Here is a 20,967-nt window from a genome sequence, read left to right as displayed (position 1 = left end):
GGCTTCATAGGCCGGGCTGCAATGCAGATCCAGTTCTCCCCGACCGTTGTACCGAGCAGGTCAATCTAGCCTAGCAGGCATAAATCTAAATTTGATAAACTGTGTAGCTCAACCCATTTCCGCTCCGAAGCTCGTACTGTAATTGTTAGTCGGGAGGCCTGGCTGCAGGCTCGGGAAGGAAGGGCACGCGGTTCGGCTCTTCTTGCCTGACGTGACTCGCCGACTCACATCTACCTACCACACTGGATGCTTGCGATGCGTTCACATCCACACGGCATGCACTACACAGCATGACAGGCACTTCAGATACCCTAACTCTACATGAGCGTCAACTCAGGGCACGCGCCATACGGCGTCAGCTGTCAGATATCAATCCAAACAGCACCAACCGCCAGGAACAGTCGTTGTTCTTCCTCAAACTGCCTGCCGAAATTCGCTTCCTAATTTATCAGTTTCTACTCAGCCAGATTTGTTACTCCGACCGCCCCTTTGACAATCACTATCTATCGAGACTCGGTCGCCCAGGTCATACTCACCATACCAAGGTCCATACGGCGATACTGCTCACCTGTCGCCTCGTGTATTACGAAGCCCATACCATCCCCATGCGAAGTGCGACGCATCATCCTCAGTATCCGGATTACGCTGACTGGCTGAATTATATGACCAAGCAGCAAGGCGTAGATGCGTACCATTTGCATGATCGTCCATTCTCTGTGGATCAACACAGTTTTACACGGTTCTTCCAACCGCATCTGCACTGGAAGAGAATTACCTGGTCCCTATGCAAACGAGATTGGCCTGCCGCATTTTCAGGAGACTATAAAATGATTGACGAATTGACCGAGACGCTCGCTGCCATTGAATTGCCAGCCTCCTGTCAAGAAGTCAACGTGGAGTTCGATTTTGGAGGAGAAGTACCCGAGTCTCGCCAACTCCAGGCCAGGCTCTGTGAGAAGCTTGGATTTGGATCCGCTGAGCTTTCAAACGAGCAAAAGAGTATCGCTCAGCCTGGAGATAGTCGACAGTCTGCGGGCCTAGAAAGGACCGATGGATCAAGACTGTCATTCGATGCGACACACTCAAAGCAATATTCATGGATTGGCTATAAAACTCGTGATTGGAGATCGGAAGGAAATGTCGAATTTCGCACTATCAGATTGTGTTGGCGAGCCAGAGTACCAGAAAGAGGGTACATGAGCTACGATCATATGGACTGTTTAAACCTATCCTACTGTAACAAGGTCAGAGACATCCAAGAGGATCGTATGGAAGAATGAAGCCTGACTTGGAGTTTCCACGAGATTGATCGAGCGAAGTTCAGGATGGGTGTTCCTACCCTATGTGTAAGTGACGCACTGTCCTACCTCAAATAGGTTATTTCCTCGAACATTGCGCTTTCTTGTCGTAGCATTACAGGATTGCCTGCCGTCCACGAAGTTTGTTTACAGCTCTACACCAAAGCCCACCACCTCCCTCCTTCATTGACCGCAACTCACCATCTACCACATGAGTACCACCCACTTCCATTGTTACAGATCAACACCTATCAGATAATCAGTAGTGTATGCCACGCATCGCCTCCCTGTTCCCCTCTAATCAGGTTTCGTCGAACTCGTACAGCGACCGCCATCGACGGATCAACCGCAAATCTTATCTGCGCTCTAAACCTACCTCCACTTCCACTCGCAGACCTCGCACATTTTCTCGTACTCAACATACACTACGCAAGCCATCCCTCTTCAAACATCACAGAAAGACTTCACATCGACGTTCTGCTGCGTCTTGGAAGAACAGATTTAACCTTCGCACCCGCTCGACTCCCCAACCTCAGCCCTTGACTCTCGAAGAGAAGCTTCGTATTGCTGCTGACCGTGTCCGGCGTTTTGAACCTCAGAGCAGGCACCAAATCAAATCTCCATTCAAACATCAACCAAGAAACAAACCAAGAACACCATACATCAGGAGGATTCAAAAGCAGCTGCACAGCTTCAATTTGAGAAAATCCTAGGACGGCCGGCGTTTTGATGAGCCTGGCCCCCATTGGCCTGCAAGCTCCTGTGGGGCAGCCTTCACCTTCAAGTCAACCTTTCCTCTCCAAGGAGGAGCAGGAATACTTTGCGGCACGACAATACACGAAGGCTTTCGAACGTCTACGACGCGAAGAAGAGGTGAAACGACAAGTGAAAGAAGAACGCAAGCGGCGTAAGAAGGCAGCGAAAGCCAGCGCAAAAGCGCAAGCAAAGGGCCGTACACTCAGACCGAAGAGGAGCAAGACACTACGACTGAAGACGTACATCAGGGTCAGGATACTTCGACGCAGCCCTTGACTGCACGACTTGTGACCACTCAAGCGCGATCACTGGGTCATCTGGAAGCTTCTCCATCAACTGTACCTGAATGTCTTGTGCAGCTACAGGTGCACCAGCCTGTGCAGGTGCCTGTTCTACCGGAGCAGCTTGTACATCAGGAGCTTGTGCATCGTCATCAACCAGCGCTGGTGTAGCCTTAGGAGGGGGAGGCGTCGGTAGGAAGCGTGTTACACCCGAGCAGTTGGAAGAACTCAAGAAGAAGCAAGAGGAGCAGAAAGCGCACCGCAAGGAAAAGAGAGCCGAGTATCGAGGAAAGGCAAAACAGCTGATCACGAGAGTCAAGTTCATACTTGCTCGCAAGGCTGTCTGATGGGCAACGTGCGGTTTGCAAGCGAATACACCAACTGGCGATCCGCTGATATCAGTCGCTGGCCGGGTGTTTACGTCCATCCTGGAGAGTTCAAGCCTGTCAGGGACAACGTTGCGCGGGAAGGTGAAGCCTGGATGCGGTACCGTGACCGATAGAGGAGGTTGCGAGCACACCGTCGTTTGTCAAAGACCGAACGCAGAGAGAGACAGCGGAAGATCCTAGTGATTTCTAATGGCGAGCCTAGGTCCTAACGAGCAAGAAGGAACCTATACGGCACATCAGACCATCATTTGTCACTACTACGTCTACGCTCCCACGACAGTTCACGTGAGCTCTGGCGTGTCCAGATGCGTCACGGAGAGCTCTTCCGAAACGACATCAGCAAGATCGTCGGCGAATCCTACATCTCAATGTCCAATTCATACTGATAAAGCCTCTGTACATGAGCTGAAGCTCGATCTTGAGGGTGTAGATACGACAACAGCAGAGAGCAAAAGACACGCTGTCCTTCAGTGGATAATCATCAAGCTGGTGTTGCTGCTACAGAAGATGTCCCACTGAGGCACAACTGTAGCCGTCGGTCGTTGAAAGTCGCGAATAGTGAGCGTCCAGCTTGTCGTGGTCGAGGCGACGGGCGGAGGCGACGGGCGGAGGTGAGCACGGACGCCGCAATTGCTCGTTGCATCGCGACTTGCAGCTTCGCAGACGTCACACGATGCTTGTCAACAACACGCGCAACGTTTTCGTTGCCGTCTCGAAGCAGCCGTACATCTGCCGGTCATGTTTGCGCCGGGCTAAGCAACTGCCATTGGCCGCGGGACGCCTCCCTGCACGAACCTCTGTCCGTAGCCTCCAGACGGCAAGCCAGCCACCGGCACAAGACGACACGCCCTTTCGCAAGGCTCTCAAAGATGCCGCAAAACAGCAGAAGAAAGCAGCAAAGAGCGGCAAACGGCCCCAGAAGGTCTTTGATGCTCGGCTGGAGAAGTGGGAGTTGACAGTGGGCATCGAGATACACGCAGAGTTGAACACGGCACGGAAGCTCTTCTCAAGCGCTGCAACGTCTATCGGCGAGTCGCCGAACACGCACGCCTCTCTCTTCGACACCGCGTTTCCTGGAAGCCAGCCGCACTTCCAGAAAGAAACGCTTCTGCCAGCTCTGCGTGCTGCCCTAGCCTTCGACTGCACAATACAACCGAGGAGTAGCTTTGACCGCAAGCACTACTTCTACCAAGATCAGCCCAACGGCTACCAAATCACTCAGTACTACGAGCCGTTTGCCAAGGATGGACACATCACACTGCACGCACATGACTTCCCTGCTGGCTCTGCGCCAGAAGACTGTCCTATCAAAATTGGCATCAAGCAGGTGCAGATGGAGCAAGACACGGCCAAGACAGTACAACAGCCGCCTTCAACTCACCTCCTCGATTTCAACCGTGTGTCGCACCCCCTAATCGAGATAATTACGCTTCCTCATATCCACGATCCACTCGTCGCCGCTGCTTGCGTGCGCAAGATCCAGACGATACTCAAGACGGTGGACGCATGCACGGCAGGTATGGAGATGGGTGGATTGCGTGCAGACGTAAACGTCTCGATCCGCGAGCGGGGTCGAACCTCAAGCGAGGGCGGACTGTCGTACTCTGGCGTCACTGGTTTGGGACAACGGACTGAGATCAAAAACCTGGCCAGCGTGAAAGCTGTGGAAGATGCCATCATCGCAGAGCGCGACCGCCAGATTGAGCTGCTGGAGAGCGGCGGAGCTGTCGAAGGCGAGACCCGCGGCTGGACCGTGGGCAGCAAGAGCACAAAACGACTTCGTGGGAAGGAAGGCGAGATTGACTATCGCTACATGCCCGACCCGGATATCTCACCAGTGTTCATCGCTCAGGTATGCAGCTGAAACTTCAGTCTAGCAGTGCTAATGCTGGATAGGACCTTGTCGACAATCTACGGGCGAACCTACCAGTACTTCCAGACCGGGTTGTCGATGTTCTGGTGGAGAAGTACGGGCTGTCGACCAAAGATGCCGGTACACTCCTGTCTTTTGATAATGGTGATCGTCTGGAGTACTTTTTCGAAGTCACCAACCAGCTTGCACGGTCCAGGAACGTCAGACCGAGCGACGTCGAATTTTCTACTATTGGCAAGGCCGTAGGTAATTGGTACGTTCGTATTCCTGACCCTGCACGATCAAACACTGACAGCATCCAGGGTTTTGATGGAGCTCGGCAGTTTGTACAAGGACGAAGAATGGTCCGAAACACGAGTCCCGCCCGAAGTCCTGGTCACCATCATCAACCACCTTCTCGAAAAGCGCATCACTTCACGGTCCGCTAAAGGGCTTCTTAACATAAAGTTCGAGGGCGATGAGCGGCATGTTGAGCAACTAATCGAGGACCTCAACCTGGAACTAAGGCCCCTATCTCCCCGAGAATACAACGACCTTGCGCAGAGCCTTCTAAATGAGAAACCGGATATGGTCAAGGACATCGTTGAGAAGGGGCACGAGAAGAAGATCAAGTGGTTCGTAGGGCAAATGATGGCTAGGAGTCCAGAAGGCACTGTTGAGGCGGATGCTGCGGAGCGCGCGATCAGGGAGTTTTTACCTAAGAGAAACCTATAGTGGGTGCTGAATCTATTCTCATCCTTGTCAAATCGAAGACCGGCCTTCTGTGTGTATGGTCTGTTAGGGGGCCTTCTTCGAGGGGTCGCACGAGGCGGGCTGTTCAACGGGGACAAGTCTCAAGCAGGGTCCGGGTCGATGGTATCTGGGGTGATTGTCGATGCGACCGGGTCTACTTCACATGCAGATAGACAGCGGACCCTCAATCATCGTAAGTCGTTACTCTAATCCTGTCATGGAATATCTTGTGTGTCACTCCAGGCTTATAGCGCAAGCCGCAGATCACCGATGGGTCTACCACACTACTCCTCCCGAACACGTAGCAGACATACCAATGTCTAGAACAGCGCTCCTCCAAGCAAAGCGCCACCCATAAAGCCCGCTGCGATGGGCAACCCCGCACCACCGCCTACACCGTCAGCGCTGTCTCAGTACAGACTCCAGATGGGGGTGACTTACCATATCCATAGCCGTAGGGCCTGCCATACGGCGTCCTCGGGCGCATGTACCGTACATTAGGGTTGTATCCTCCGTAGGGGGTCCCGTATGGATTGTACCCGTACGCTCCGCGCGGCGCGTACCCACTGGGCGCGGTGACGTAGACGTCTCTGCCTTGCGCGTCTTTGCACAGAAATTGCGGCTCTCCCGTCTCCATGGCGCGGATGAGGGCTTGGCGTGCGCGCAGATGAGTTTGGTACGCTTGCTGCTCCTGGGCAGCGCGGCGTACGCGTTGCTGCTCGCGCTCCGTGTGCGTCGAGCCGGTTACCTTGTCTTTCAGGCGGCGCGAGAACTTATGGAAACCGGTGAGTCCCGAGTCGGCCGGTTTGGCGCGCGCGTCTGGGCGAGGGGGCAGATCGTTGTCATCGTCTGAATCCTCAGCGGCGAGGTCCTCGAGGGTCACGGTGCGCTTCATGCGGCTGTGCTGCTTGCGCTCCTCGGGGCTAAGCGTGCGCAGATACTCCTCGTCGTCATACGGGTGGGTCCATATCGAGCGCGGTGGGTCGGCCGTGGTGTCGACGAAGAACTGGTGGTGTGACTCTGGGTCAAAGGTGCGCACCCAACCGGAGGGCAACGGCCGCAGCTCGTCCTCCATTGAACGTCGGCGGTCCATGGGAATGCCATTGCGATCGGTGCGCGCGCCAGGCTCGTCGGTGGACACACGCGCTATGCCCGGCGTGGGCTCTGTCGACGAGCTGCCGGTGGCGCTCTCGTAAGACGGTGGAGGCTCGTGTGGGTGTTGTGTGCCCGACATGATAGACAGAGCTGAGTTTAGGTTGGGGATTGATGGAGAGGGGAAATGCTGTGCTGCTGAATACAATATCAATTCGTTTGTCAGAAAGCTGGACGATAGAAGCCAAGCAAGTTTGGCTGTTGCTTGTTTGATGCAATTACTCGTTCCTGTAGTCGCTATGTATGCGCTCATAGTGGCGTCAGCGCGTTTATCGCCACTTAACTCCGGAGAGGCGCAGGCGCCCCACAGTATCTACTTTGTATCTGGACCTCACCTTGTGTCGTTCAGCTCGGCGTCTTCTTTGACGCCTTGACAGCCTGATTTGGAATATATGGTGAGCCAGGTCTCTGAGATATTTGAAGGCGCAATGCCTCCACCGGTCGCTCCGCCAAGGGCAGAGACAGTGTCCTGCAGTACCGCCCTCTACCTGCCAACGGCGCGCGCAGGTCTTTGACTTGTATCTTGCTGCCATGTGCGCCTTCGTTGCACAACAGTGCCTTCAGGCCCAAAGGGGCATGTCTCAGAGGTCTCGAGATGCGGTCCACGACTGCTGACACTGCCGGCAGCCGAGGCCCTGCCCACAGACCAGACGCTCATGCAGCGCCGTTGGACTTTACCACAACATACCGTCAGCCCTCGCACCTGGCTAGCACCGGGCATTAAATATCTGGCGCACAGTCAATCAGCCCCCTGTGTGATCTGGGTCTCGCGGAGGGGTCTGCGCGCACCTAAACGCTCAGCCCTGGTCAGAGCCAGTCGAGAGCGCGCACTGCATTTGAAGATGGCAGCTCCCGTTCACTCGTCCCAATGGCTGCACCGAGCGCATGACATTCCGGTCAACCAAGCACTCGTTCTCGAAGCACCGATATGCCAGTCGACGAAATGCGCACTCTCAAATGCGCACCTAAGCTAGCTAACATGACTGCGAGGCAAGAAGAGCCGACCACGTACCGGGCTAAACCTGACAGCTCCGGATTTCTAGCCCAGTACGTCGACTGTCCTTCCAGTCGACAATCATAATTTCTCCGCCCTCTTTGGGCATGCACAGATCCCGTGGGCGAGTGTCGCAGAGGCCGGAGTCAGCTGGACCACGGTCGTCCATCCGCGAGCAACAACGCATTGGGTCTTGTCATCCTTTGACAAGACAACTTAGATGTCTATCTCAAGCCGAAAATATTAGCAACTCTCCAGAGCGTAAAGCCCGTTACAATAGTGTGTTGGTAGTTGATAAACCTCGAACTTCAGACGGCCCGGACCGCCCACGATGTATCGTGGCACCTTTCTAGCTGCTCCCAAGGAGCGGAAACTGGGACCACATTCAGATACCAGAAGCGACTTGTGCGACCTGTCGCAAGTGTACCTGCAGTCTGCGATCTTCTTGGGTAACGTGGGCGCCGTTGAAGACCTCCCAACCGTCGCGCATGAACTTTATGTCTTAACTGATCGGGCCGCCGAGCGGACAAGCCAGATGAGAGCGTCAACGGCGCCTTTCACATGAACCCTGGTCTGCAGTATGCACAGGGAGACAGTTCATCGAGTATATATGCCCTGTCGATGCGGCATGGAGTCACTCCACAGCAACTCCATTCCTCGGTCCATTCCACCGACGGGATCATAACAGAGAACCTCCTCGCCCAGATCTCGACTGTCTGAGATTCTGTCTCTCGACAGTCACTCGTTAAAACTTCTCAACATGGCAAAGCTTTCTTTGCTGCTGGCATTCAGCCAGCTTTCACTCGTTTACAGTCATCCGGCAAAGAACATCAAGCGAGAACCAGATGTGCTCGACGAACGCGCTATAACCATCTCCACGAACTTGGAGGCAACGACCAGTTACAGTACAGCGATACAGACGCTACAAACTGCGACCCTGACGACCCGCCCATCGCTTGAAGGGGTATGAGGTTGTCTTGTTATGCAGTGTCTCAAGCTAACACATGCATAGTCCATCGTGACTGGTCTTCCTACAGGCGGGGGTATCACTCGTGATCCTGCTGACCTACCTGGTATCACTAAGACGGTGGATCCTCTGTGTCCTGAAGAGACACCTCTCGAGCCAGGACCAACGACACCAGTAGGCTCACCTGCAGAGAACATCTTCGTCCCCCTGTCATTACCCTCGCAAGTACCTGCACCATCAATTCCATTCCGAGATGACCATCCTGTTCAGAAGCAGAATGTTATTGACGAAGGCAAACCCGTTCAAACAAACAAATTTTACGCCAACTTCTTCCTTGGCACTCGAAAAGAGTCAGTATGGACACATCCGTTCTCCCTTTCTTGGGCACAGGGCCGGGGAGGTACATACGGCATGGCCATTACCCACACAGAGCGCAGTCAGTTCTCATATGGCCCCAATCCCGACTATCCACAATATTTCATCTCGCCTGTTGGAATACAGCACATGGCGCTCTCTGCGGCTGAGTTGAGGGAAGCAACCGTCATGAGTGTCGAGGACCTCAAGGCGTTCTCTGCCAATGTCAACTTTGCGCCACATCCCGGTGCAAGAGTCGTGATGTCTGTGCCTGTAGTCCAAGGCATGGGCTTTATCACTGCGGTCTATGACAACACTCAGCCCATGATGAGCAGTGGCGTCTACTTCCGCAGTCTCAAATATGCTGGCTCGGTGAAAGATGCCAACATAACGTTCAAATATAATGCGCAGCTCGAGGACAACTCTCAATGGCTTATATACGTCACACCACTTCGTGCTGACGGTATCCCGCCCCTGACCCTGAAAGGAGGCGGTACCATTCAAGGCCCAGAAGCGTTCACTGGCCTATTCCAGGTCACGAAGAACCCGAGTGGCTCAGAAGGTGAGCGCTACTTTGATGGCAGTGCAGGCGCGTACGCAACGGAAGCAACGATCTCTGCCTCGGTCAGTGGTGCACAAGGAAGCTACACAATGTCATGGTCCAAGGGAGGCGTGCTCGATCGACCGTTGATCATGTATGCCTTGCCACACCACGTGGAATCGTTCGACAAAGAGACGCGAGGTGCTATGACTGGCATACAACTCATCACAACTACAAAGGGCGTGGCCACGGCAGTCCAAGCTGACAAACTCACCATGATCGAACCTGATCTTCCCACAAGCATTGGTTTTGCGCCATGGGCTAAGGCCGCTAATGGCGCCCAAGGTGGCACTGAAAACGTGAATTTAGATGCCACGGCACTGCAGCTTGTCAACGCTGCTGGACTTTCCGAATTGAGACAGGACTTCATCTCGCAGACCAGCCTAAACAGCATGTACTATTCCGGCAAAGGACTCGCCAAGTTTGCTGGCATCATCTACACCATGCAAACCATGGGGGGGAACAGCAACCTTGCTGCGGCTGGATTGGAGAAACTGAAGGATGCGTTCAACGTGTTCGTCAACAATACTCAGCCCGAACCGCTTGTGTACGACACTGTCTGGAAGGGCGTGGTATCGGGAGCGTCTTACAGATCGCCTACCAAAGATCTAGGTATGGACTTCGGCAACACTGCATACAATGATCACCACTTCCATTACGGCTACTTCGTCTACAGCGCTGCAGTTATCGGTCACCTGGACCCCGCGTGGCTTGAGCAGGGCTCCAACAAGCAATGGGTCAATACGCTTGTTCGTGACTACGCCAGCCCAGTAACCGACGACTACTTCCCCTTCTCGCGTGCGTTTGATTGGTTCCACGGTCACTCTTGGGCGAAGGGACTTTTCGAGTCAGGAGATGGCAAAGATCAAGAGTCCACATCTGAGGATACCTTTGCGACTTTCGCACTTAAGATGTGGGGCAGAATATCTGGCGATGCCAACATGGAAGCCCGCGGCAATCTGCAACTTGCAGTGCAGGCGCGCAGCGTTAACAACTACTTCTTGTTAAAATCTGATAACAAGAACCAGCCACCAAAGTTCCTGTTCAATAAGGTCACCGGTATTCTCTTCGAGAACAAGTGCGACCACGTGACGTACTTCGGCAGCAACATTGAGTACATCCAGGGTATTCACATGATCCCACTGAACCCCAGCTCCGCATACACGCGGCCGAAGGACTTTGTGAAGGAGGAGTGGGACGCATTCTTTAGCAACGGCCGTGTGGACCAGGTCGCTGGAGGCTGGCGAGGAATACTGTACGCCAATTATGCGCTCATCGACCCGCAGACAAGCTACAACTACTTCGCCAATCCCGAGTTTGACTATGGCTCGCTCGATGGTGGCGCGAGTCGTACCTGGTATCTGGCATACTCTGCCTCCATGTTGTACATGGCAGGCGGGCACTCGGCACCGGACCCCTCCCTGCAGTATTCTGCACCACAACAAATCCAGAAGCAACCGCCACCTTCGGAGTGTCTCGCAGCTGCGCTGAAAGCTACTCAAGAAGCAGTCCAGCCGCAGCCACAGCCGCAGACCCAGCAGCCTGAACCGCCAGCCCAACAGGCGCCTGAGCCAGTGGCTCCTGCGCCCCAGCAGCAGCAACAACAGCCAGAATCCCAGCCAGAGCCCCGGCCCCAGCAACAACCCGAGCCTCAGCCACAGCAACAGCCAGAGCCGCAGCCCGAACCTCAACCTGAGCCGCAACCCCAGCCGCAGCAGCCACCTACTCCCGACCATCCAGATCCCTACACCTCAGATCCCTCCTTTGAATGGTCTGACTATGAGCCGCGTCCCTCCCCTAGACCGCGCCCTGCCGACTCACCCTACCAAAGCTGGCGCAGCTACTTCAATAAGTACCGTGACGACGCACTGCACGGCGATAGGGGACGACGGCCTAGCCGCTCGGGCAGGGGGTCAAGGCCATGGGATGGCGCGTTGAGCCGTGCTGTCGTGGGTGAGAGTACCGAGCAGGGCACTGAGGCGGTCGTTGAGGCGATCACTGAGGACGATGTAGATGATGGAGAATGGGAGAGTGTTCTCGAGTGCGACGATGATGACGACGCGGGTACGGCGGAGTAGTGGGTGCGGACGTAGGTTTCCCCTGCTGCTACTTTTTTTTCCCTTTCTCTACATGCTGTAGTAACGGCGGGTCCGTGTGCAGCGCATTTTGGTGGTTCTTCGTGTATATGCTATCTGACGGTGAGTTATGGGTGTTGGTTGATGGGTGGAGAAAGGAATAGTGGGATACAGATGGGTAGATATTCTATTCGTGTACAGGGAATTAGGCAATCAAGAGTGGCGATGTATACATGTGTTCTAAGTCGTGCCTAACTCCATCCTCGTCCATCTCCGGCCGATCACTACCTCCACAGCGACATAGTAGCGGAACCTTTCTCGTTCTATGTGTGCGGTTCCGCTCGTCTCTTTATCTATCAGTGCTTGCAAGACTGTGCGGGCCACCGTCCCTGTAGGCTAGAGATGTGGTCAAGGCCTCCAAAAAAAACTGTACATTTCTAGTGCAAACAGCCCGAACAAGCTGGAAATATTCAGCCAACCACAAGCCTTTACCACATATCTCTTGTATAGATGGAGTTGTCTGCACACTCCTGACAACTGATGACAACATATGAGCTAACATTCAACAACGCCAACTTGCCTACACACTGCTTTGTCCGTAGCACTCCATACGCCTTTCCCCTTACTCTCCCATCGCCACTATCCACCTCCACACTCCGTGTTCTGCTTCCCGACCAATCATGACCTAGTGAGAAACGGGTGTGAGCTTTACGTGCAGATCCCCCTTCTCCCAAAGCGCAAACACCTTCTGCTCGCCCATCCAGTCGCGCGCCGGATCCACGAGCTCGAGATCGTAGTGCCACAGCACCTTGGCGAGAATAAGGCGCATCTCCGCGTACGCAAGGCTGTATCAAGTCAGTGACACGATCGAGGTTGTGACAAAGGGGAATCGACATACTTCTTGCCCAAGCAGTTACGCGGCCCGTAGCTAAACGGCTGCACAACATCGCGCTTGTCGTTGGCATAGACCGCGGGCCTCTCGGCGTCGAGCCAGCGCTCGGGCGCGAATGAGTCTGGATTCGCAAAGTTGCGCTCCGAGTGGTTCGCCGCGTGCTGCGAGACGTACACGGATGTGCCGCCGGGAATGTAGTGGCCGCTGACTTCCTGGCCGCTGCCGGGCACCTTGCGGGGGAAGCCTGTGGGGACCGGCGGGTAGAAGCGTAGACCTTCGGCTAGGGCGGCGAGGAGGTACGGCATAGCGTTGACGGCCTCGATGGTGATGTCCGTGCTGGCCTGGAAGGTGGAGCGGATCTCAGCGACGAGACGCTTGTAGGCGTTGGGGTTGCGGAGGAGCAGGTACGTTGTGCCGGAGAGGGTGGTGGCTGTTGTCTCGGAGCCGGCAATGAGAAAGACGACAGCGTTCGCGTCCATCTCGCCGCGCGTGATGGCGCGGTTCTCCTTGTCCTGGTTCTGTAGAATGAAGGTGAAGAAGTCGGGGCGGTCTGTTTCCTTCTCCAGACGCTCTGAGACGCGGGCCCGCGCCATGCCGAAGAATTCCTTGCGTGCGCGCACAACGGCCTGCGTATCGACGAAGAGCTCTCGGAATTTGTCGTACAGCCGGAAGAGCGTGTAGTTGTTCCGAATGGCGAGAAGGGCAATGGCTTTGGAGTTTTCGACGACCATATGGACCCACTTGTGATACTTGTTGTCGCGAAGGCAGTACAAAGGCTCGCCGAAGGCTAAGTCTGTGATGACATCGAACGTAGTGTAGTTGTACCAGCGCATCATGTTGACTGGCAGCCCCTTATCTGCCTGCTCCCCGATCTTGTGGATCAACAAGTCAACATAGGACATGATCAGGGGCTCTTGTAGTCGCAGCGCTTTGTCGCTGAAAGCATGGGCGAGATTGCGTCGTAGACGGGTGTGATCAGCTTCAGTGCTGGTGATGATGGAAGGTACACCGTTGACAGGACGGAGATACCAAGACCTATCTTTTAGGTAGGCACCAGTTTCTCTGTACTTGCCTATGCGGTGACCATAGACATCTGGCCATGCTGTCTCACCACTAATGAAGGACAGCTCGGTTGGGGCGACTCGGACGACATCGCCATACTTGGCGTGGAGCTCTTGCACCCATGGAAGAATCGTTCCGGAGCGCATGTGCAGGGCATATGGAATACCGGTAGAGACGGTGAACCATGGGCCTGGAATGTGGCTGAGAGGACTGAAAAAGACGTTGTATGTGATTAGACCGATGACATAGAGGACAGCCTAATGATAGCATTTGCTAGTCAGACTATCTGTCTCTTTACAGAACTGTTCGAAAGACGAGAGTACTCACAGAAGTTCCCAATAGGCCAGCGAGAACGATGCTGCTGGGCAGGTCCGTATTCAGTATAGCCATGTTGACTAGGGCAGGAGTTGGAGGTTTGAGGCAACTGCAGCGTCTTGATGTCGGTGAGGAAGCAGGTGTGGCATATATATGTATATGTCGATATGCATTAATTCGGCATAACGGCTGAGCCCGAGCGAGATGTTACTCTGTACAATTACGGCGCACGACCACTCTGCCCAATCACTATACAAATGCTCTGTACGAGCCCACCCTTAGCTACTCCATACGTACTCGAACAGGGTCCACCATCAACATGAGACAACAACCATCACCTAGTGTCCAATCTCAAAAGGATATTCGATTCAAGTGACTGATAATTGGGATCTGTGTGCAGATCGTCGGCGTATCAAGGCATGGACCAGCACAGCGGTGTCGAGCTCGGCCGAGCCTTAGCGCGAACGTTGCTGGTGCTGGCGAGCAATACAATCTAGCCAAACACGCATCTGTTCTTGCATGATCTTCACTGTGATGCACGACGGAGTCCCGGCAAGCGACATTACCGACCATCCGCTGCGGGGCATCAAGTCGCTTGGAGCTTGTTGGTCCTTGGAACTGTTCGATTCTGCCGGTGAAGGTCTCTCCGGTGGGTAAGGTACTGATGTCATTGGCTGAGTCCCGCGTCGTCACATCCTTTCACGTTGTTTGACAGCCGCTGAGAATATGCTACCGTAGCAGCTGCCAGTCTGATCAGGAGTGCTTTAAGCCCGTCTGCTTTGAAGGGGAGGCATGTCTAGCTCAGATCCGCGACAATGCACGCCGCGCCGGCACCATGTACATACTCGTCTAACGCATCGTGGTGGTGTAGGTGTCGATGTGGCATGCACTCAACAAGTCAGAACATCCTGACGTACTCGTCCTGTTCTCGTACTCGTCGCTATTCTCGACTGGTCAGCCTCTCAATAGACGCTTGTGAGCCATTGTGACATTTGGTCATGACTGCATGGTGGAGGTTGTCATCATCGGCTCGTACCGTTAAGCCGCGAAGCCTGTTCAGCCATCTCCATGGCTTGGCAGAAAGCTTGTCGCGTTCCGACCCCCTGTGCGCTAGCTAGTTAGATCCTACAGACATTGCACGAAGACCAGCCGTCCCCCCAGAACTTTTGCGAAGCACGGCACCCTTCGACGAGCTTTTCGGCAGCTACAACGCAGTAGACAGTTTTTTTTCGCTTGTCCGCTTCAACTACATATTTGCAAGACATTCCCCTCCGCCACACTGTCAAATAGCTTCCCCTACACTCCAAGTCCATTCTGTGCTGTAGAAACGTACGTAGGAGACGCGCAGGCGCGTCAGGTCTTCTCGAGTGGCCTCTCGTCACGTGCGCAGCGTACCTGACAAGATCACGAACATTGCAAAACCCGGTCTCTTCTCCTAGAAACACATTAAAACTTAAATACTACATAGACAAACGAGAGAAAAAACAGCTGCAAAGAACCTCTTCCCCACTCCATCGCACCAGATGCCTAGCTCAAAGACACACAACCCCAATATCGAAACACACGCAGTCACGAGAACAGCCTGACACCGCACCGCTACTGCACCGCAGCCAATGCATTTCCCTTTACACTGCAACCACATCTCTTCCGCCGCATGCACACCACTCCCTCGTCGGCGCTTGCTTGCCCTCCGCACCACGCACCCTTCCCCCAGCCTGCTGCTACATGCGCACACGGCCGTTCTCGCGATGGCTGAACTAGGTAATGCACCACAGGGTTGCACGGTTGTCGATGAGTCTGGGTTTGGCTGCGGAGTAGCGGGAGAGGTGTCGAATAGGGAAGGAGAGAGGGGACAGGAAAGTGAATGCTGGGTAGCAGGAAGTGCATTGCGCAGTCTATCATTCATATTGTTAGTGCTTATTGCGCAGCGTCTGGTCGGCCGAGGGTCTTTATTGTCGTGCGAGGCGGATGGGCATGCAGGCTGGCGCGGGCGTGCTTGCGTGGAGAAGCGGAGGGGCGGTGGGGACCTGCTGTCGTGGCCATGCGGTCGTGCATGCTGCTCTGTCACCACATTCTCTAAACCCCACAACCCCCAAGAAAGGCAGCAAAAGAACACTCTTTTTGAATTCAAACTCCCCGTACATCGCCCACCCTCTCATATCGCGTCACCCGCATCCCGCCCTACCCTCGCTCCAACGCCCCCCTCACGCCCTCCTCGTCGCGTGCCCCGTCTGCGGACTATCCTGCGCCGAATTCCACGTCTTGACAAACGCGCGCTGCGTCCTATCCGCATACTGCTCGGCGCTGACCTCCTTGACGCCGACGCGCGCGCCGTCCTTGGTGAAGACGACGTTCTTCTTCTCCATCTTGCGCACGCCGCGCTCCGCGAGCTGGTTGGAGTAGAGGTAGATCTGTGCAGGGCTTGGCGTTAGTGGGTGAACGGGTGGGGGCGCGGGGTTCGAGGGTCGAGGGGCGAGGACATGTGGGAGCGGCCTTGCGGCGGCGTTGGAAGCGTGGACGTACCTGGTAGCCGACCCAGCCCATGCCGCCGACGACGAGGAACAGGATGAGCAGCGGGACGAGATTCAGCGCGCCCATTGTGGCGGTGCGCGGGTGTCGATGGGGCGTGTATAGTCGAGTTTCGAGCAAAAGCAGAGTAACAGCAGCAGCAGCAGCAGCAGCGCAGGGAGTGTGAGCGAGCGACAAGCACAGCTTTAAACACGTCGGCGTGCGGTGTTTGCGGACACGAAAAGGCTCGGGTCTAGGGCGTCGCAGCTGGAAACGCCGCTGACGGACATTGCAGGGCGCGCTTGGCTGCGCCTCACTGCGGCCCGCAGGAGCAGGTGGTTCGTGCCACGCGGCTGCGCGCCCGGCGATCCTGACATGTGCCGCGGAACCCGTGGGCGGTACTTACACCTGCCACGCCACGGGTTGCGCGCACACGACCTCTCAGGCAAACGCACCATGGCATGGCAAACGATATGATGCAGTGACTTTTCTGGAGATGACACGGCGGGATGGCACAGGTAGCCACCGGTCAACCACTGTAGACCACCAAGTGCCTAGGGATACAGACCCTCTCCCTCGCGTGACCAACAGGATGTCTCGCACTGAGCGCACCCCAACCGCGATCACCGCCAGAACCAGGCACCGCGCACCTGCGATCTGCCCCGCTCCCCCTCCCCAGGGACCCGTCACCAGCACTCCGTCCAGGCCGGCGCTTCCCGATCAGCGCCAGGACCAGGCACCACGCACGCCAGGAACCTGCATTGCAAGTAGACACCAGCGACCGCAGACCTATCAAGACGAGGGATCTGGCACCGGGCATCTGGTAAGGCGGGGCTTTTGGAAGCAGAAGTCCTGTCAAGACCGGGGGGTTTTCCAGGTCGGCGCTTTTTAGTACGGAAGGAGCCGAGAGTGTAAAACTACGATGGCTGCAGGGGCAGACGTAGGGCGGGGAGCATGGGAAGCAGCAGAGCAAGAAGCAGGGCAAGAAGCAGGGCAAGAAGTAGGGTAAGAACAGGGGCTGGCAGGATAAGTAGGACTGCAGGCGAGGATGTCGCGCTTGACAGATAGGTACCAGCAGGGTCTGGGGTGGGGCTGAGTGCAGTGGAGGGGAGTCGAGGTACGACGGACGAGTGCAAAGCAGGCATAGAATTCCCCGCCGAATCGTGCTATCGCTAGTGTATGCAACCATGTTCCCTGTCTTGCGCTCCCATCTACCCTCCTCCGCATAGCTATGTACCTGCTACCCCCAGTACGACGTGCGCAGCCCGACAAACTGGCTGCCGACGGCGGTATCGCTGTCGTCGTTCTTCTTGCGCTGGCCGGCGAGCTGGATCGAGTTATATTAGCTCCAACACTCAGGTTGCTGCACTGCGACGCGACAGGGGGACTCACCTCCAGCTGGATATGCCGGTGCACGTGCACCAGCCAGTCGACATAGCTCTGGGCCTCGTTGTTGCGGTCCTCGTACAGCAGGCGCGCGAACTCGTACTCGGCGCCGTCGAGGCCCTGGCGCGCGAGCTGCACCGTGAGCGCCTTGGACGCGCGGCTGCCCTCGAGGTACTGCAGGATATTGCGCACCTGGGCGTTGAGGTGCGTGTCCAGCACCGGCAGCGACGACGCGAACGGGTCGAGGGCCTTGAGCGAGTCGGCGCCGGGGCCGAACAGGTCGACGAGCAGGTTGGGCGACACGTGCTGGTGGATCCAGAGCAGGCAGATCTGGCCGTTGTCGACGATGTAGACGCCGCCCTCGTCGACTTTGGAGAACGAGGCGCGGACGCCGGGGGGCATGCGCAGATGCCCGTTTTCGTTGGCGAAGCCGTCTGCGGGGTCGAGCGAGTGCACTGCGATGACGCGGGGGTAGAGGTAGAGGGAGAGTTCGAGGGGGCCCATGGAGCGGATGAGGCGCATGTCGTGGACGCGGCGGTCGGTGGGTTCTTTGCCGGCCTTGAAGGCGCGCGATTTCATCAAGCCGAGCATGTACATGGAAAACTCCTTGAGGTTCTCCGGGAGGACGAGCTGGCCGGGCGGACTATTCCCAGTGAAGTTCTTCCTGTACCCGGCGAGGATGTCGACTGTCTTTTCTGACAGTGCGCCGCGGATGTCCTTGAGGCTCTTTTCTGTCATGCGGGCGCAGGCTTCTTTAGCGATGATGCTGATGACAGCGTCTTGGTCGACGAATTTCATACACTCGCCGGCACTTTGACTGACACTCGCGACCATGTTGCTGCAACGGACGCGGCGCTCGCCGCTAGCTGTTGTGTACAGCAGGGCGCTCTGGAAGTGCGCGTCTAACTTGGGGTCCAGTTTGCCATCGTAGCTGAAGAGGACACCAATGGCCTTGTCCGCATCGATGGTGCCGAACTCAAGGTCTGCACCGAAGCTCTGGTGGTAGTAGTTTCCATGATACCCCGAGACCTGCAGACCGTTTGAGCATCGAACCTTCATCAGCGCTTGATAACCGGTTTCCCGCGTAACGGTATGTGTGATCTCCTTTGACAGCTTGAGGTTGTCTCGTGGTGAGTGGAAGTTGGGGTAGTAGAAGACCTCGCCGCCGGTGGTTGCAGATACATGGCCTGAATGTGTTAGTCAATGTATCTCAACATACGGAGATACCCACCTATTGTTGCAATGTCTAGATACCCACCACTGGGCGCAGCCAGGAAGAAGTCACAGCCAATGCCATTCTCCACCATCTTCTTCGCCACCGATGTGAAGCCAGGATGCTCCGTCTTCAAGAGCTTCCTCTCGGCATCAGTGTTGTGTACATTGCCATCATCTCGCATGAAGAGCTTTCCCGGACCGAATGTGGGCAGAGCGCCCAGCGAGCAAACAATCTTTCCGCCCGTGGCAGTCAAAGCCGCCACCGCAGAGCTGAGCGTGGGGAGCAGAGCCGGGTCGGGATGTCTGAACTCGTGGAACATCTTGGGCAGAGTGGACAGCAACGATGTAATGACAGTCCTGGATTCTTGAGGGTCGACAAACAGGCCGTCGGTGAAGGGCAGGAACGGCTCCTCCAGATCCGGCATGACCAGCATTTGCGCAGTAGTGAGCTTTGGGCTGAGGTTGTAGAAGTGCATCTCCTTGTCGTACGAGACAATGCCGACCTTCGCGCCCTGTGGGATCTTGATGGTCTTTTCTGTGGATTCGGTCTCGCTCGCTTCGCCGTACAGAGCCTCGAGCACACCCGCGCAGAAGCCTGCGAGGAAGCCACGTTCAACGCTCTCAGCGGTCACGTCGATCAGGAAGAGATATCGCATTGCAACGGGCTCTTTCTGGCCCCAGTACTCCTTCGGCACCACGTAGTCAACGGTACCGAGCATCAGCTCCGGCCGCTGAAGTCTGTCGACACGGATACCGTTGGCGTCGGTAGGTGAGAAGTACTCTCCAGGCACATCATTGGGGAAAGTGCACATGTTGCACACGAGCTTGTTGCCGCCAGCCTTGAACTGCATGAAGGGGTTGATGTAGGCGCGACATCTCCTGCAACGTGGCGGGCCAGTCTCGCCAAAGTCCAGCACCGGCACCGGCGTCTCTCCGTCCTGCAGCGGGGCCAGCGGCTGTAATATCAGGCCGAGTGGCAGAGCTGTGGCGGCGAGGGCGTCTGCGGACGTGGGGATGTTGTTGAGCGTCAGACGGGCGAACTTGGGCGACGAGTTGCCCTGGTCGTAGGCGACAAAGGGCACGGTGGCGGGCGGCGGGATGTGGTGCTCCATGGTCGGGTAGATGTGCTCAAGGTAGTACTTGGCGGGCGCATCGCGCGACTTGGGGATGCTCGGGATCTGCTCGGGGTCGACCTTGCCCTGCGCCGAGCCCTGGACAGCGGTGCCGGGCTGCGGCGTGTGTGCGCGGGCAGCGTGCTGCATGGGCGAGGCCGCGAGCCCCGGCGAGAAGAGCGGCGTCGCAGCCGGGAACTGGCTCATGGCGGGCGTGATCTCCGGCTCCTGCCACTGCGGCGCGCCGACCTGCGGACTGAAGTTCATGCCATTGGGCGACTCAGCACTCGCGCCCGGCCCCTCAAGGTTGTGGTAGGCGTGTCTGTCCTTCTTCTTGCGGCGGTGGTCTGGTGGCGCGTCGCCGCCCAGCGCCATTGTGCCCATCTGCGTTGCCAGCATGTTCGCGTGCGGGTCGCTCTGAAACGAACCGGCTCGGTCGATCAGCGGGCTCGCCTGAGGCGGGAAATAGCCCTCCTGCTGCGCGGGCGGCTGCGGTTGCGCCGGCGAGCCAAACTGCGGAGCTCCGGCTTGTAAGTATGGACTGCCGCCCTGCTGGTAGCTGGCGGGGCTCCCAGCGACGGGCGGGCGCCATCTTGTGGGGTCGTCCTTGCGCGGCGGCGCGTTGGGATTTGGCGAGCCCTGGGCTTGGGCGTGGTACATGGAATAGTCGCTCATGATTGCGCCGCGGGGGTGCGTCGAGGCGCGGGTGCTCGTGCCAGGTCAGACGGCGGGCGCGGGGTTCGATGTGGGCGAGTGGTCGGTCGCGGAGGGACTGCAAGGCTCTATATCATGTTCCGGGCGCTGGGGAGTTCATTTGGCTCAGGGCGGCTACACGCCGAAGTTGGTGATCTGGCTGTTACGATGGTGGTGCTGCACTTTACGAATACGTCCGAGCGGCATCATGCACGGCGTCGACACGAATGCAATTGACCGACAGCTTGTGAATGCCGACAGCTTGCCTCTACACACATCTTGACCAAGACTGGGGACCGTTCAGACTTGCGC

At 56.4% G+C, this 20,967-nt stretch overlaps 8 protein-coding genes across 8 annotated transcripts; 3 read left to right on the top strand and 5 right to left on the bottom strand.

The window, feature by feature from the left end:
• Positions 1-290: 290 nt before the first annotated feature.
• C7974DRAFT_371037 (uncharacterized protein) lies at positions 291-1,280 on the top strand (the record flags this gene model as incomplete). The annotated part of the gene is made up of 1 exon (XM_046139996.1): positions 291-1,280. The coding sequence occupies one exon, from the start codon at positions 291-293 to the stop codon at positions 1,278-1,280; it is 990 nt and encodes a 329-aa protein (XP_046002595.1).
• An 865-nt stretch (positions 1,281-2,145) lies between these two features.
• On the bottom strand, positions 2,146-3,080 carry C7974DRAFT_7653 (uncharacterized protein). Its single transcript, XM_046147232.1, has one exon. It carries the CDS (start codon positions 2,760-2,762, stop codon positions 2,280-2,282), a length of 483 nt encoding a protein of 160 aa, XP_046002594.1. The 5' UTR covers positions 2,763-3,080; the 3' UTR covers positions 2,146-2,279.
• Positions 3,081-5,481, top strand: C7974DRAFT_7654 (GatB/GatE catalytic domain-containing protein). Its single transcript, XM_046147233.1, has 3 exons — positions 3,081-4,576; positions 4,621-4,850; positions 4,900-5,481. Exons 1-3 carry the CDS (start codon positions 3,398-3,400, stop codon positions 5,309-5,311), a joined length of 1,821 nt encoding a protein of 606 aa, XP_046002593.1. The 5' UTR covers positions 3,081-3,397; the 3' UTR covers positions 5,312-5,481.
• A 168-nt stretch (positions 5,482-5,649) lies between these two features.
• Positions 5,650-6,563, bottom strand: C7974DRAFT_429838 (uncharacterized protein; the record flags this gene model as incomplete). The annotated part of the gene is made up of 2 exons (XM_046144663.1): positions 5,650-5,720; positions 5,771-6,563. 2 exons carry the CDS (start codon positions 6,561-6,563, stop codon positions 5,650-5,652), a joined length of 864 nt encoding a protein of 287 aa, XP_046002592.1.
• A 1,386-nt stretch (positions 6,564-7,949) lies between these two features.
• Positions 7,950-11,499, top strand: C7974DRAFT_7677 (endo-1,3(4)-beta-glucanase 1 precursor). The gene is made up of 2 exons (XM_046147236.1): positions 7,950-8,439; positions 8,488-11,499. The coding sequence occupies exons 1-2, from the start codon at positions 8,236-8,238 to the stop codon at positions 11,473-11,475; spliced, it is 3,192 nt and encodes a 1,063-aa protein (XP_046002591.1). The 5' UTR covers positions 7,950-8,235; the 3' UTR covers positions 11,476-11,499.
• Positions 11,500-11,709: 210 nt separating this feature from the next.
• C7974DRAFT_467595 (cytochrome P450 monooxygenase-like protein) lies at positions 11,710-14,233 on the bottom strand. Its single transcript, XM_046146368.1, has 3 exons — positions 13,754-14,233; positions 12,371-13,683; positions 11,710-12,317 (listed from the first exon to the last, which is right to left on the bottom strand). Exons 1-3 carry the CDS (start codon positions 13,814-13,816, stop codon positions 12,158-12,160), a joined length of 1,536 nt encoding a protein of 511 aa, XP_046002590.1. The 5' UTR covers positions 13,817-14,233; the 3' UTR covers positions 11,710-12,157.
• A 1,712-nt stretch (positions 14,234-15,945) lies between these two features.
• C7974DRAFT_407553 (uncharacterized protein) lies at positions 15,946-16,339 on the bottom strand (the record flags this gene model as incomplete). The annotated part of the gene is made up of 2 exons (XM_046143247.1): positions 15,946-16,152; positions 16,265-16,339. The coding sequence occupies 2 exons, from the start codon at positions 16,337-16,339 to the stop codon at positions 15,946-15,948; spliced, it is 282 nt and encodes a 93-aa protein (XP_046002589.1).
• A 1,015-nt stretch (positions 16,340-17,354) lies between these two features.
• Positions 17,355-20,886, bottom strand: C7974DRAFT_324901 (Sec23/Sec24 family protein-like protein). The gene is made up of 3 exons (XM_046138960.1): positions 18,867-20,886; positions 17,642-18,822; positions 17,355-17,576 (listed from the first exon to the last, which is right to left on the bottom strand). Exons 1-3 carry the CDS (start codon positions 20,635-20,637, stop codon positions 17,490-17,492), a joined length of 3,039 nt encoding a protein of 1,012 aa, XP_046002588.1. The 5' UTR covers positions 20,638-20,886; the 3' UTR covers positions 17,355-17,489.
• Positions 20,887-20,967: the final 81 nt, after the last annotated feature.

This window comes from Boeremia exigua (assembly GCF_020726555.1).
Source record: "Boeremia exigua strain MPI-SDFR-AT-0100 chromosome Unknown C7974scaffold_1, whole genome shotgun sequence".
NCBI lineage: Eukaryota > Fungi > Ascomycota > Dothideomycetes > Pleosporales > Didymellaceae > Boeremia > Boeremia exigua.
This window is presented reverse-complemented; position numbering and strand designations above follow the sequence as displayed.

What these genes read in the sequence shown, in the direction of transcription:
- C7974DRAFT_7653 (XM_046147232.1), bottom strand. Translation starts at nt 2,762, where the DNA reads ATGGACGTAAACACCCGGCCAGCGACTGATATCAGCGGATCGCCAGTT.
- C7974DRAFT_7654 (XM_046147233.1), top strand. Translation starts at nt 3,398, where the DNA reads ATGCTTGTCAACAACACGCGCAACGTTTTCGTTGCCGTCTCGAAGCAG. An exon ending in CACCAGTGTTCATCGCTCAG is followed by an intron (nt 4,577 to 4,620) that starts GTATGCAGCTGA and finishes AATGCTGGATAG; the next exon opens with GACCTTGTCGACAATCTACG. An exon ending in GGCAAGGCCGTAGGTAATTG is followed by an intron (nt 4,851 to 4,899) that starts GTACGTTCGTAT and finishes GACAGCATCCAG; the next exon opens with GGTTTTGATGGAGCTCGGCA.
- C7974DRAFT_7677 (XM_046147236.1), top strand. Translation starts at nt 8,236, where the DNA reads ATGGCAAAGCTTTCTTTGCTGCTGGCATTCAGCCAGCTTTCACTCGTT. An exon ending in CCCGCCCATCGCTTGAAGGG is followed by an intron (nt 8,440 to 8,487) that starts GTATGAGGTTGT and finishes ACACATGCATAG; the next exon opens with TCCATCGTGACTGGTCTTCC.
- C7974DRAFT_467595 (XM_046146368.1), bottom strand. Translation starts at nt 13,816, where the DNA reads ATGGCTATACTGAATACGGACCTGCCCAGCAGCATCGTTCTCGCTGGC. An exon ending in CTGGCCTATTGGGAACTTCT is followed by an intron (nt 13,684 to 13,753) that starts GTGAGTACTCTC and finishes TGCTATCATTAG; the next exon opens with GCTGTCCTCTATGTCATCGG. An exon ending in CGTAACTGCTTGGGCAAGAA is followed by an intron (nt 12,318 to 12,370) that starts GTATGTCGATTC and finishes GACTTGATACAG; the next exon opens with CCTTGCGTACGCGGAGATGC.
- C7974DRAFT_324901 (XM_046138960.1), bottom strand. Translation starts at nt 20,637, where the DNA reads ATGAGCGACTATTCCATGTACCACGCCCAAGCCCAGGGCTCGCCAAAT. An exon ending in TCTAGACATTGCAACAATAG is followed by an intron (nt 18,823 to 18,866) that starts GTGGGTATCTCC and finishes TAACACATTCAG; the next exon opens with GCCATGTATCTGCAACCACC. An exon ending in ACCGGCATATCCAGCTGGAG is followed by an intron (nt 17,577 to 17,641) that starts GTGAGTCCCCCT and finishes AACTCGATCCAG; the next exon opens with CTCGCCGGCCAGCGCAAGAA.